The sequence below is a fragment of the Penaeus chinensis genome, chromosome 36, assembly GCF_019202785.1.
Source record: "Penaeus chinensis breed Huanghai No. 1 chromosome 36, ASM1920278v2, whole genome shotgun sequence".
Classification (NCBI taxonomy): Eukaryota; Metazoa; Arthropoda; class Malacostraca; order Decapoda; family Penaeidae; genus Penaeus; species Penaeus chinensis.
In genome coordinates, this window is record NC_061854.1 from 18,543,242 (window position 1) to 18,554,682 (window position 11,441).

General features: G+C 39.2%; 1 protein-coding gene across 4 annotated transcripts in view; it reads left to right on the plus strand.

Moving 5' to 3' along the window:
• LOC125044588 (zinc finger MIZ domain-containing protein 1-like) overlaps nt 1–10,709 on the plus strand; it is a 76,964-nt gene extending 66,255 nt beyond the window's left edge. For 2 of the 4 annotated variants that reach the window (XM_047641309.1, XM_047641312.1), the window contains 12 exons: nt 1,214–1,438; nt 2,643–2,831; nt 3,985–4,592; nt 4,804–4,985; nt 5,327–5,462; nt 5,604–5,814; nt 5,999–6,333; nt 6,442–6,734; nt 6,887–7,272; nt 7,397–7,508; nt 8,051–8,226; nt 8,588–10,709. In XM_047641309.1, the coding sequence (XP_047497265.1) occupies nt 1,214–1,438; nt 2,643–2,831; nt 3,985–4,592; nt 4,804–4,985; nt 5,327–5,462; nt 5,604–5,814; nt 5,999–6,333; nt 6,442–6,734; nt 6,887–7,272; nt 7,397–7,508; nt 8,051–8,226; nt 8,588–8,773 (3,039 nt within the window). In that variant the 3' untranslated portion in view covers nt 8,774–10,709. The remainder of the gene's footprint in view (nt 1–1,213; nt 1,439–2,642; nt 2,832–3,984; nt 4,593–4,803; nt 4,986–5,326; nt 5,463–5,603; nt 5,815–5,998; nt 6,334–6,441; nt 6,735–6,886; nt 7,273–7,396; nt 7,509–8,050; nt 8,227–8,587) is intronic. The other 2 variants (XM_047641310.1, XM_047641311.1) reach the window with 2 other exon arrangements.
• The last annotated feature ends 732 nt before the right edge of the window (nt 10,710–11,441 follow it).

Consider the following 11,441-nt stretch of genomic DNA (forward strand, 5'->3'; position numbering starts at 1 on the left):
TATTAGCTAACACTCCTGGCAGCAACCCCTAATCCTGGGAGGTTAGACGCACCGCTCATGAATAAGGTATAATCTGGAACACAGAACGTAAACCTGGACCGCCTACGCAGACAGACTAGCTCTTCGGGCTGGGCCGATTAAGAGCGGAAATGCCTTGACTGGGAGAACACTCCCAATTTTGCTCCCCTCCCCCCCTCCCCAAATGTTGCATGTTAGTTTCTGGAAAGAGCAAAGTTTGAAGACACCTTGGTATTGAGAGCATTCGATTATTGGCCTTATTGCTCGAGGTGTTAAAGGGGAAAATGGCTCGCGTTGTTTCTTGGCAACTGCCCCTCTGTCTTCTTTGCGAGGATGAAATAAGAGGACGCGCTTATTGAACCAATTTCTTCCGTAAGATACTCTGGGCCGCCCTCATCACAGACAGTCAGATTTAACTAGGATGGAAAGAAGGGGGTAAGCCTATTTATTCTCTCGCTGATGACTCTCTCTCTCTCTCTTCCCTTCTCTTTCTCTTCCCTTTCGTCCGAGATTAATTCATTTTAAAAAAATGTATCTGTTCGAGGATTTTCTTTGTGTGTGCTGATAGTTCCATTTAATTACATTTTTCTCACTATTCTCCTTTAAATAATAAGTAACCTTAGCGGGCGACATGCTTTAAAAATTCAACGAATCCCTCCACCCCCACATAATAAATGTTTCAGATATCTTACCCATTCGTGGCAGCGAGTAAATTAAACATGACGTGCGGAACCCGTAGACTTGTTACAATACCTCCCATGTCGATAGAAACGAGAAAGGGGAAACTTTGTAACAGACCGTGTGCGCCACAAATATTGATTCATAGTTCCTTAATATTCCGTATTCGCCGTGTATCGCATAAAGCACCAAATATATAACATAAGAGTAGACGGAGGTATAGATTCCGGAGCTCCCTGCCCTTACATTGTTCTTGCTCTATTTGCTGATACGCGGCTAGTCGATAATCTAAATGTATATACCTGTGCACTTCTGGCAGAATGTGTCTGTGTATGAATATGTGGATATCAGTGTGTGAGTGTCTGTACTTGTGTGGATGTATTTGAACGTGTATTTTACATACGTTTGTATGGGTGCATGTGTATATTTGTGCAATATTTAAATACATGGGTGATAAGTTTTTTATTTTTCAGTGTTATAGAGCTGCCTTTTAACACAATATTATGTCCTCTTACAGATGGGAGGAATGAATGCCGGGTTCTCAGGTCCGGGTCCAGGCTTCGCGATGCAGAGACCCAGCACGCCCAATATGAACATGAACAACCCCATGAATGGCATGAACAATATGATGAACAACATGATCAACAACATGGGTGGAGGCATGATGAACAATGTGCCCATGAACAACATGCAGAACATGCAGAACATGGGACCTGGCATGAATAAATGCATGAGCATGCAGGTAAGATGATTATTATTTTTTTGTCTACATTTTCTTTTATTCATTTCTCTAGACAAAAATGAAATAAAAAACATTGTCTTTAACAAAATAGTAAATCAACATCACTTTGTGCTGAAATATATCATATGAATACATTCACTAGCAACACACACACACGCACACGCACACGCACACGCACACGCACATGCACACACACACACACACACACACACACACACACACACACACACACACACACACACACACATACACATACACATACACACACACACACACACACACACACACACACACACACACACACACACACACACACACACACACACACACAGACACACACACACAGACACACACACACATACACACACACACACACACACACACACACACACACACACACACACACACACACACACACACACACACACACACACACACACACAGACACACACACAGACACACACACACACATACACACACACATACACACACACATACACACACACATACACACACACATACACACACACACACAGACACACACACAGACACACACACACAGACACACACACACAGACACACACACACACACACACACACACACACACACACACACACACACACACACACACACACACACACACACATACACACACACATACACACACACATACACACACACACACACACACACACACACACACACACACACACACACACACACACACACACACACACACACACACATACACACACACACACACACACACACACACACACACACACACACACACACACACACACACACACACACACACACACACACACACATTTCTTGTAAATGTTTTAAAATCTTGTATGTTCCTTTGCATTTTCATCTGAGCTTTTATCTCACGACTTTGTAAATTTTCAAATTGATGGCAAGAAATATGAACAATAATGTGTTTATTGTTGCCCATACCATAAAAGGTCAGGATGAGGACATGAAGGAATGCAAGTTGTTCAGGTCTAATCAGAAGACTGACTTCAAGGTTTTGCTTTGAAATCAGTCCCCGAGACCACATATACATACGTGTGTGTGTGAGTGTGTGTGTGTGTGTGTGTGTGTGTGTGTGTGTGTGTGTGTGTGTGTGTGTGTGTGTGTGTATGAAGATATATAGATAAATACAGGTATACGAATTACCAAAGAACCTATTTCTTACAGCACCCGCTTGTCTCTCAACAGCCAAACATGGGCATAATGTACCAACGTGGTATGGGTCCTGGCAGTGGCCCAGGAGGGGGCAGGACAGGGCCTTACCCCAACCCTGCAATGTACATGGCACAGAAAAGGGCAGCTCAGGGCCAGTTCAGCCAACCCTCCATGGGACAAATGGCACAAATGAACCCACAGGTAAGCTGCTTCTGTTGGTTGGTCCTGGCTTGTGATTTTGACAACATTAGAACTTGAGTTTGAACTTTCCTTTGCTTCTTTTGCTATCACTACTATTATTCTCTTTTTTACTCCTAGCATTGTTCCTCATCTTCCTTTTCTTGTTCCTGTTATTACCATGAGTTACCCACCATGGGTAACCACTTTCAATATAATAAAAATATTATTTTAAACTGCTGAACCACATTACATTAATGAATAATGGCAAAACATTAAAGGAACGTAATGTGCAAAATATGTGTAAAAGGCAGTACTAACATAGCATACATCCTGCCTTTCTTCCCTGTCACTCCTCCACCTCTCTCTTTCCCTCTTTCCCTTTCTCCACTCTCTCCCCTTTCTCTCTCTATCCCTCTCTCTTCCTACCCCCCCCCCCCCTCCCTCTCTCTCATTGTTTCATACCCATGCAAATTTATCAATTAATTATGTAGACATTTTTTCCTGTCTTCCCAGTGCATTTCACATGTACACAAAAAAGTAGTGGGTGACACATCCAAGGAAAACAGGTTGAGAGCAAGACAATCAGATCATTACTTTTTCACCCAAGGTTTTGTCAGATTTATATTAAGGTTAATTGCTCTATTGTTCTTTCATACAGACACAAGTTATGGGTGTCTGGAATTTTGCAATTAACAAAGGTGGAGATACAATCCTTACATTTCAAGGACATTTACAGTAACAAGAGAAGAACTGCATTGGCTTTTCATTGTATATTATTTGGTATTTTGACATATCCCTTACTTTGTTCTATGTACATTCAAGCCTGTTATTGTATTGCCAACACAGAATGTACCATTTATTTTCTCATATATATATATTATTCTCTCTCTCTCTCTCTCTCTCTCTCTCTCTCTCTCTCTCTCTCTCTCTCTCTCTCTCTCTCTCTCTCTCTCTCTCTCTCTCCCCCTCCCTCCCTCCCTCCCCTCCCTCCCTCCCTCCCTCCCTCCCTCCCTCCCTCCCTCCCTCCCTCCCTCCCTCCCTCCCTCCCTCCCTCCCTCCCTCCCCCTTCCCCTCTCTCTACCTTCCCCCTCTCTCCCTCTCCATATGTATTACTTCTCCCTCAGGATCTTTCAGTCTTTCTCAGGTAACTAATAGCTCTCTGTCCCCCCCACAGACTATGAACATGGCAGGTATCCGAGGAGGAAATGGATACCCGGTACAACAACCCTTGCCTTCCCAGTTCCCCCCGGGCCAGGGCATGCGGCCGAACATGCGACCTGGCGTCCCGTGTGGGCCAGGTGGGCCTCCTTTTAATCAGGGCCAGTTTTATAACCAACAGCAGTACAACAACTTCAACAACCAGTACAACGAGATGGGGCCAATGGGTCCCATGAATGGCATGAACATGAATAGCATGAACATGAATGGGATGAACAACATGAACACCAACATGGGCAATGGCATGAACAGTATGGGGCCACAGATGACAGGGATGAGCTCAACAGGCATGGCGCCAGGTGGGACTAGTGCTATGAACTCCGCCATGAACTCAGGAATGAACAGTATGAACAGTATGAACAGTGCAGGGATGAACAACATGAACAGTGCAGGAATGAGCAATATGAACAGTGGCATGAGCACTGGTATGAACAGTGCAATAACTAGTTCAATGACCATGACCAGTCAAATGAGCAACAGTGCTGGCAGCAACATGAGTTCTGGGATGAACAATATGAGTTCTGCTATGAACAACATGAACTCCAACATGAACAATATGTCAAGGTAATATAAAAGTCTTTTATATGTTTTTTTTTAATATCTTAATTTCTGCTTCCTTTTAATATTTGGAACTACTAGATTATAGCAATTATAACTGAAATTACATATTTTAATCACATTAATATGCATAACCAAACAACTCATACAGCAAAACACAGTAATGATCATAAAGACAAAATCTTCAAATTACTAATAAGATTTCCCCAAATTACAGGAACATGGCCGCTGCCCCTGGAAACGTGGGCAATGTTGGCGGAAACTACCAACACTCCCCTATACCGGGCAACCCCACACCGCCTCTTACCCCTTACATGAGCCCACCATATGCCAACCAACAAGATGTCAAACCTGACTTATCTGAACTGAAACCATTAATGGGCCAGAGTAAGTCTGACGGTAAATACTATTCTGGTTCTTTTCTTAGGTTTAATTAAAGGTGTAAGAAGTAAAATGACATGATATTTACCCTATACTGTAAAATTTTGTTTGTATAAAGAGCACAGAACTTTCTAGCCATTTTCAAGATTTGTAACTGATTTTACAGTATAGGTTTTTAGCATGCAACTGCTGGTATATTGCATGAAGTGGTGTATTTACTAGGCATCACTGCTTCTAGAAATAGGCTTACAGCAATTATATTGTAAAATAGAATATACTAATTTGTGATTTCAAATGTTGCCACAAGTTATAATTACCTTCTCCTTCATTTAGCTCAATAGACTCATTCTATTCAACAGAAGATGATGAACTACGGCTGACCTTCCCTGTTCGTGATGGGATAGTCTTACAGCCATTCAGATTGGAGCACAATTTAGCTGTTTCCAATCATGTCTTCCACCTCAAACCCACCGTTTATCAAACCTTAATGTTCAGGTATGTAAAACAATGTGTCTCAGGATATGAATGTTTTTTTAAAATATTTAGATTAACTTGTCTTATCAAATAAATATTTTCTTATTCTTTACTTTAATACATATGAATTTAGATTACTCATATCAAATTATATATTCATAGATCAGACCTGGAACTCCAGCTTAAGTGTTTCCACCATGAGGATCGGCAAATGAACACAAACTGGCCAGCCAGTGTCCAGGTTTCCGTCAATGCAACTCCTTTGAACATTGATCGAGGGGAGCAGAAAAATTCACACAAACCTCTATACATCAAGGGAGTCTGCCAGCCTGGAAGAAACACTATTCAAATTACTGTGACTGCATGCTGTTGTGTAAGTTTCTGAGTTAAATAGAGAAATGTAGTAAAAGTTTTATTTGTTTTTGTGAAAACTGTTATGATTCCAAAGAATAGATTTTGTATAGAAAATCACCTTTATGGGATAAAATGTATACATTGTCCTGGGACATTTTGGTACATAGTCCTCTCCTCATCTAATTTTACTTGTTTCTTTCCAGTCCCATCTATTTGTGCTACAGTTGGTGCACAGACCAAGTGTCAGGTCAGTCCTACAAGGCCTTTTACGGAAGAGGATGTTACCTGCTGAACACTGTGTTACAAAAATCAAGAGAAACTTTAACTCTGTGGCTGCCACAAGTGGTACATTAAATAATTCTGAAGGTGATGGAGTAGAACAAACTGCGATCAAAATCTCCCTAAAGTGTCCCATTACATTCAAGAGGATAACACTACCAGCAAGAGGCCATGACTGCAAACATATACAATGTTTCGATCTTGAGTCATACCTTCAGATGAACTGTGAAAGAGGAGCATGGCGATGCCCAGTCTGCAAGTAAGTTTTGCTCCTATTTCTAGAGTAGATATATTATCCTGTGTTATGAGTGTTAAGAGATGTAGTAGAGTGTAAACGGTTAACATAAATATTTTTGTTTTTTTCCAGCAAAACTGCATATTTGGAGGGACTGGAAGTTGACCAGTATATATGGGGTATCATCACTACCCAGCAAAATGCCAATTCTCCTGTTGATGAGGTTACTATGGATTCATCAGCATCATGGAGAGCCATGCATGGTTCAGGAATGCCTGGTACTCCAGGAGTTAAAGATGAGGATTCAGACACATGTATGAAACGGTGGAACAAAGCCATGTCTCCAGGAAGTATGACTCTGCCTACCATGAGTAACATTGATATGGGGCAGTCCATGAGTCCATATGTACCTCCTGACATGAACAGTAAGTGTACATAATCATCAGCAGTCTTTGTATTTTGAATATATTATTGTTGTTATTATTGTAGTGATATTCCTGAAGTGAAAAAAGTATTGGTCTTGGTGACACTTTATGCCACCAGGAGCATATATCTAAGCAATTAAATTCCCTTCCAGGCATTAACAATGGTTCTATGATGAACATGATGGGCATGGGAAGCAGTGGTAGCAGTGGACCTGGCATGTCCAGATCCACGTCTCAGTTTGACCTCAGCTCACCTGACTTCACGAGTGGCGGTGGCCCACTCTCGCAGCTGAGTGAGTCTGTCAATAAAATGGATCCTCTCGGAGCCATGGAAAAGTCAGTCAAGGACCAAATGGTTCCTCAGATGGGACCACCTCCACCAACCTCCTCCACCACTACCTCCACTTCCACAATGGCTGCTCCAACAGCAGCATCAACCACCACCACCACATCTTCCTCATCCTCTTCACAACCACTGTGTTCTACCACCACTGCCACAACCACAACACCTACCACTCCAGCATCATCAACAACACAGGTAACTATCATTAAGAGATTTTGCTGAAGAAAGCTTTGGATTGAAATCTGGACACAATATAAAGAATGACTACATTTTCCAGCTATAATATTTGCAGCCATCTAATCAACTGATCTCCTCACAGCCAAACGTAAGCAGTGGGCAGGGAATGCCTCATACGCCGCACACGCCACACACTCCTCACACGCCACATACTCCAGGAGGAGCCGGCGGTCCTCCTAGTGTCCCCTCTGCAAGTAAGTATATCGGCTTTTTATTATGAAAAAATAGTATGTATGTACTGTTTCTTTTTTTTCCAGTATACTGCTTTTGTACTTTATTGAAGTGTTTAATAATGATAATGATTGCAAAAATTCCTCTCGGTATTATTTCTGTAACAAGGATGAATAAATAAGGGATCATTATATTAACAAAGGTCCAGCATTTTTACCAGCACCCTTATGGGAAGATCTTCCTAAAAGGGTAGTCTTTACAAGGAGTCAGCCTTTCTAAAACAGTATAACTATGAAGTACAATGTTATTTTAGATTTAAAGAATAATGCTGAATGTGCACCAGGCAGAGTATAACTACTAGAGTTAGTTCTGAAGGAAAACAGCTTGATTGTTTACTCAAGATGTATATGCATATAGTTCATCTTAAAATGAATTATCGTAACATTTACAAATAGTTGGGTTTTGCATATTAAAACCAAACCTATTCAAAAGTTTATGCATTTTAACATTCATTAAGAACTTTTTGTTGTTATCACAATTTCAACAAAACTCTTTTATTCTTCAGGTACCTGCAGCAACACATGTAATAGCAGCAGTACCAACAATACCAACACCAATAGCACCAGCAACAGTACTACCACAGAGACACATAACACGTGTAATGAGATGACTGACCTTCCCACACTTAGTTTTGACCCCTTAGATGGTGATGGGTCAGGCCAGGATGGAATTGATGTCAGTGTAAGTATTCTGTTTTCTGTTATCTTTATCATTATGGTCTGCATTTTAAAAAGATTAATGTTTTGTGTTGTTCTTAATTCTGATATATTATGGGAGTATTTTTAATTATTGCTATTAGAAATGTTATGACTATAGTCATGTTTCCAATAGTACAGCCTCATTTTCTCCTTCACATTAGTTTTTTTTCTTCTCCTTTTTACTAATAACTTTGCCAGTATTAATCCATAGTTCACTTTAGAAAATCAGGAGTTACACAGATACAAGTCAATTTTTTTTTTTTTTTTTTTTTTAATGATAGTGATCAGGATTAACAGCTACCATTAAGCAATCCTTATATTAACTCCATATCTCTCTTTTACAGGTCTTCAACAGTGGAGTAGACCCTATGGACCCACTGGAATTGTTATCGTACTTAGAACAACCAGACTACAACACTCCGCCCTCCTCTGGCGCATCCTCACAAGGTCAGGGAGCAGGGAACACGCCTGCCGGTGCTGGACTATCCGCTGCCCCCGACACAGACGATATATTGGCACTGTTTGAGTAGTATATAATGAAGAGACTATAGTGTCAATACGGATAGAATTCAGGTGCTTGACTATATGATTAAAAGTGTTTGTGATCACGTTAGACTACAGTCAGAACATGAAACAGTCATGATTTTTTAGAAGTGAGCAAACAGAAGAACTGTGATACTCAAACTGGATTTGAGAGAAACTTTAGTGCATATGCAGTCATCTCAGTGGAATGTATTTCACAGTCTTCATTCAAGAGAGAAATATAATGGGTAATCAAGTAAACAGTGAGACCAATGATACATGTTTGATGTGGTGTGTAAGCACAGTTTGACGCACATCTGGACAGGGAGTCATGCTGCAAGAATTAGCACAAGGATGTGTAGAAAAAAGATACAGCTCGGATTATATGATTATTTTGTAGTCAGACCATACTGATGCATATTCACTGATGCATATTCTGATACGTAGAAATGACCAGTGTGATGGTGCAAATCATTTTAATGACCATTTGTAAAGCACAGGTTCCTCAAACTGTGTTTTATACTTGTAACACAGAATATATCCTTATGCCAGGGTCTGTCAGAGGAGAGGATGTATTCCAAAGTAGCAAAAAAGTCCTTTTCATGTTTAACCCCAATGGGCTCCATGACGGTTACCCCAGTGAGTAGTTAGGTTGACAAGTTTAGTAGGATAATTATTGTGGCTATGCAAAGATGTCCACAGTAGTGTTGTTCAAAATCAATCATGACATCAAAATGACAATGTGCATAATATTGTCTTAATTAGGAACTTGCAATTTTAGTCCATGTTTATTGTTTTGAGTTTTAGAACCTCAACAATAACATGAAGTAAAGCATGTATCTCCGTAGGTCCCCAGTCGCATGTAAATAAAAACTCTCGAAAGACCAAAATGAGAGTCTGAAGAAGTCTGAATCATTCTGAATGATTGTCACATCATTATTGAGAGGCTCTTAATTAAGTTGACATATTCAGAAGAAAGGGGAGGGAGGGTGCATTTTGTGCAACTGCGAATGAGTCCCAAGAAATTTCTCTGAGTGTTGTTGTGAATGCAGTGTGATATTTCTGGCTGCACAGGTTTATGGGTGGTTTACTGTCTAGACGAATTATTGCATTTATTTATAGGGTAATCCCGTGTGCCTGTCAGCCTAATATGTGTAAATAGCTGTGTACAGAAATGTTCTTTTATTTATCTCACCTGGTCTCGCCCTTAGAGTCCTACGCATTGTCTAAGCTTTAATCCCTAGCTCTGTCTTCACCCACATGACCTGTAGGATACACGATCACATACAGTACACCACCGCAATTATTGACTCCAACCCACCACCCTGGTGAACTTTGGTGTTGGTTTGCTGTGGGTCGGTGGAGTCAAAACCTCAACCTGGCTATTATAGCGACTTTGGTTTCAGAAGATATGACCTCCTTTTGTGTCAGCATTTTTATAAACATATGTATATTACATGTATTTTTTCTTTCTTATTTATTATTTATCATGTTTTTTGTTTTTTTTAACATTTCATCATTATGATTTTTTTCTTCATCTCTGACACTTGAGTGCATCTTAAATCCTCATTCAAACTGTGTTCCTATCTATGATTAAGATTACATTATGATTCTTAGAAAGCAAACATTCTTTTCTGAAATCAAAGTCTCCAGGCTTCATGCATACTCTGTTGACCGTCAGTGTAATGAAGCTTAAATGAAATGTTTAATTTTTATGAAAATAGATTTATGCACTTATACAGAATCACTGAAAGTGTTTTTATGTACTGTGTACAAAGAAAAATGGTTTAACATTATGATCTCAAGATTGTCATTTTTAAAGTTATTTAGAGGAATTCATACAATGGATTTTTAAACAGTTAGTGACTGTCAAAGAGTTTGTGTAAGCCATCACTTCTCATGTAAACTGTACCAGAGAACTTAAAAGATAGTTTCTAACTCAGACAGCTTGTTTTATTTTTTCCCTAAACCAACTGGAGTAAACTTTTAGTAAAAAAAAAATCTCCCTTTTTACAAATCCAAAATCTGGTCAGGAGCTGGACTATATTTTTATAAGGCTTCAAGTATATTTGGTACATTTATGAAAGTGAATATCTATATTTTGATTTAAACCATATAATTCTGGTATATATTTTTGTTTTATACATATTTTTTTACCATTTCTCCCACGTATCTTCTTTCAGAAATGACAAAATAAAACTTCAATATCTGCCTATTAAAATGACAAAATGAAAAAAAAATCACAGACTGTATTTTTATACATTATTTCTTTATATTCTTATGACATGCCAAAATTCCAGAAGGTTGTGATTACTTCTTTTCTTTGCTGAGTAATGACTGTAACTAAGAGGAGAAAAAAATAACATGATATTCCATTAAATGTAATTTAAATGACAGCAATATGCTTTCACTGAGCTTGATAAATGTGAGCTCAGAATTAGCACTGTGTTTCTATAACCAATTCTCAAGTATAGTGAACAGTTATTATCAGTATTATAATATTTTTGCTGTTAAATGACTTTCATTTATGTTTTTAATATGTTCTTCTCATATACTTTACCTATTGAAATTATCTACATATTTACAAATATACTGATATGTTTTGTTTTTCTTACATAAATAGATTGTGAATATAGAACTAGTATAGAAAGACATTTGATTAATATATCATAGTTC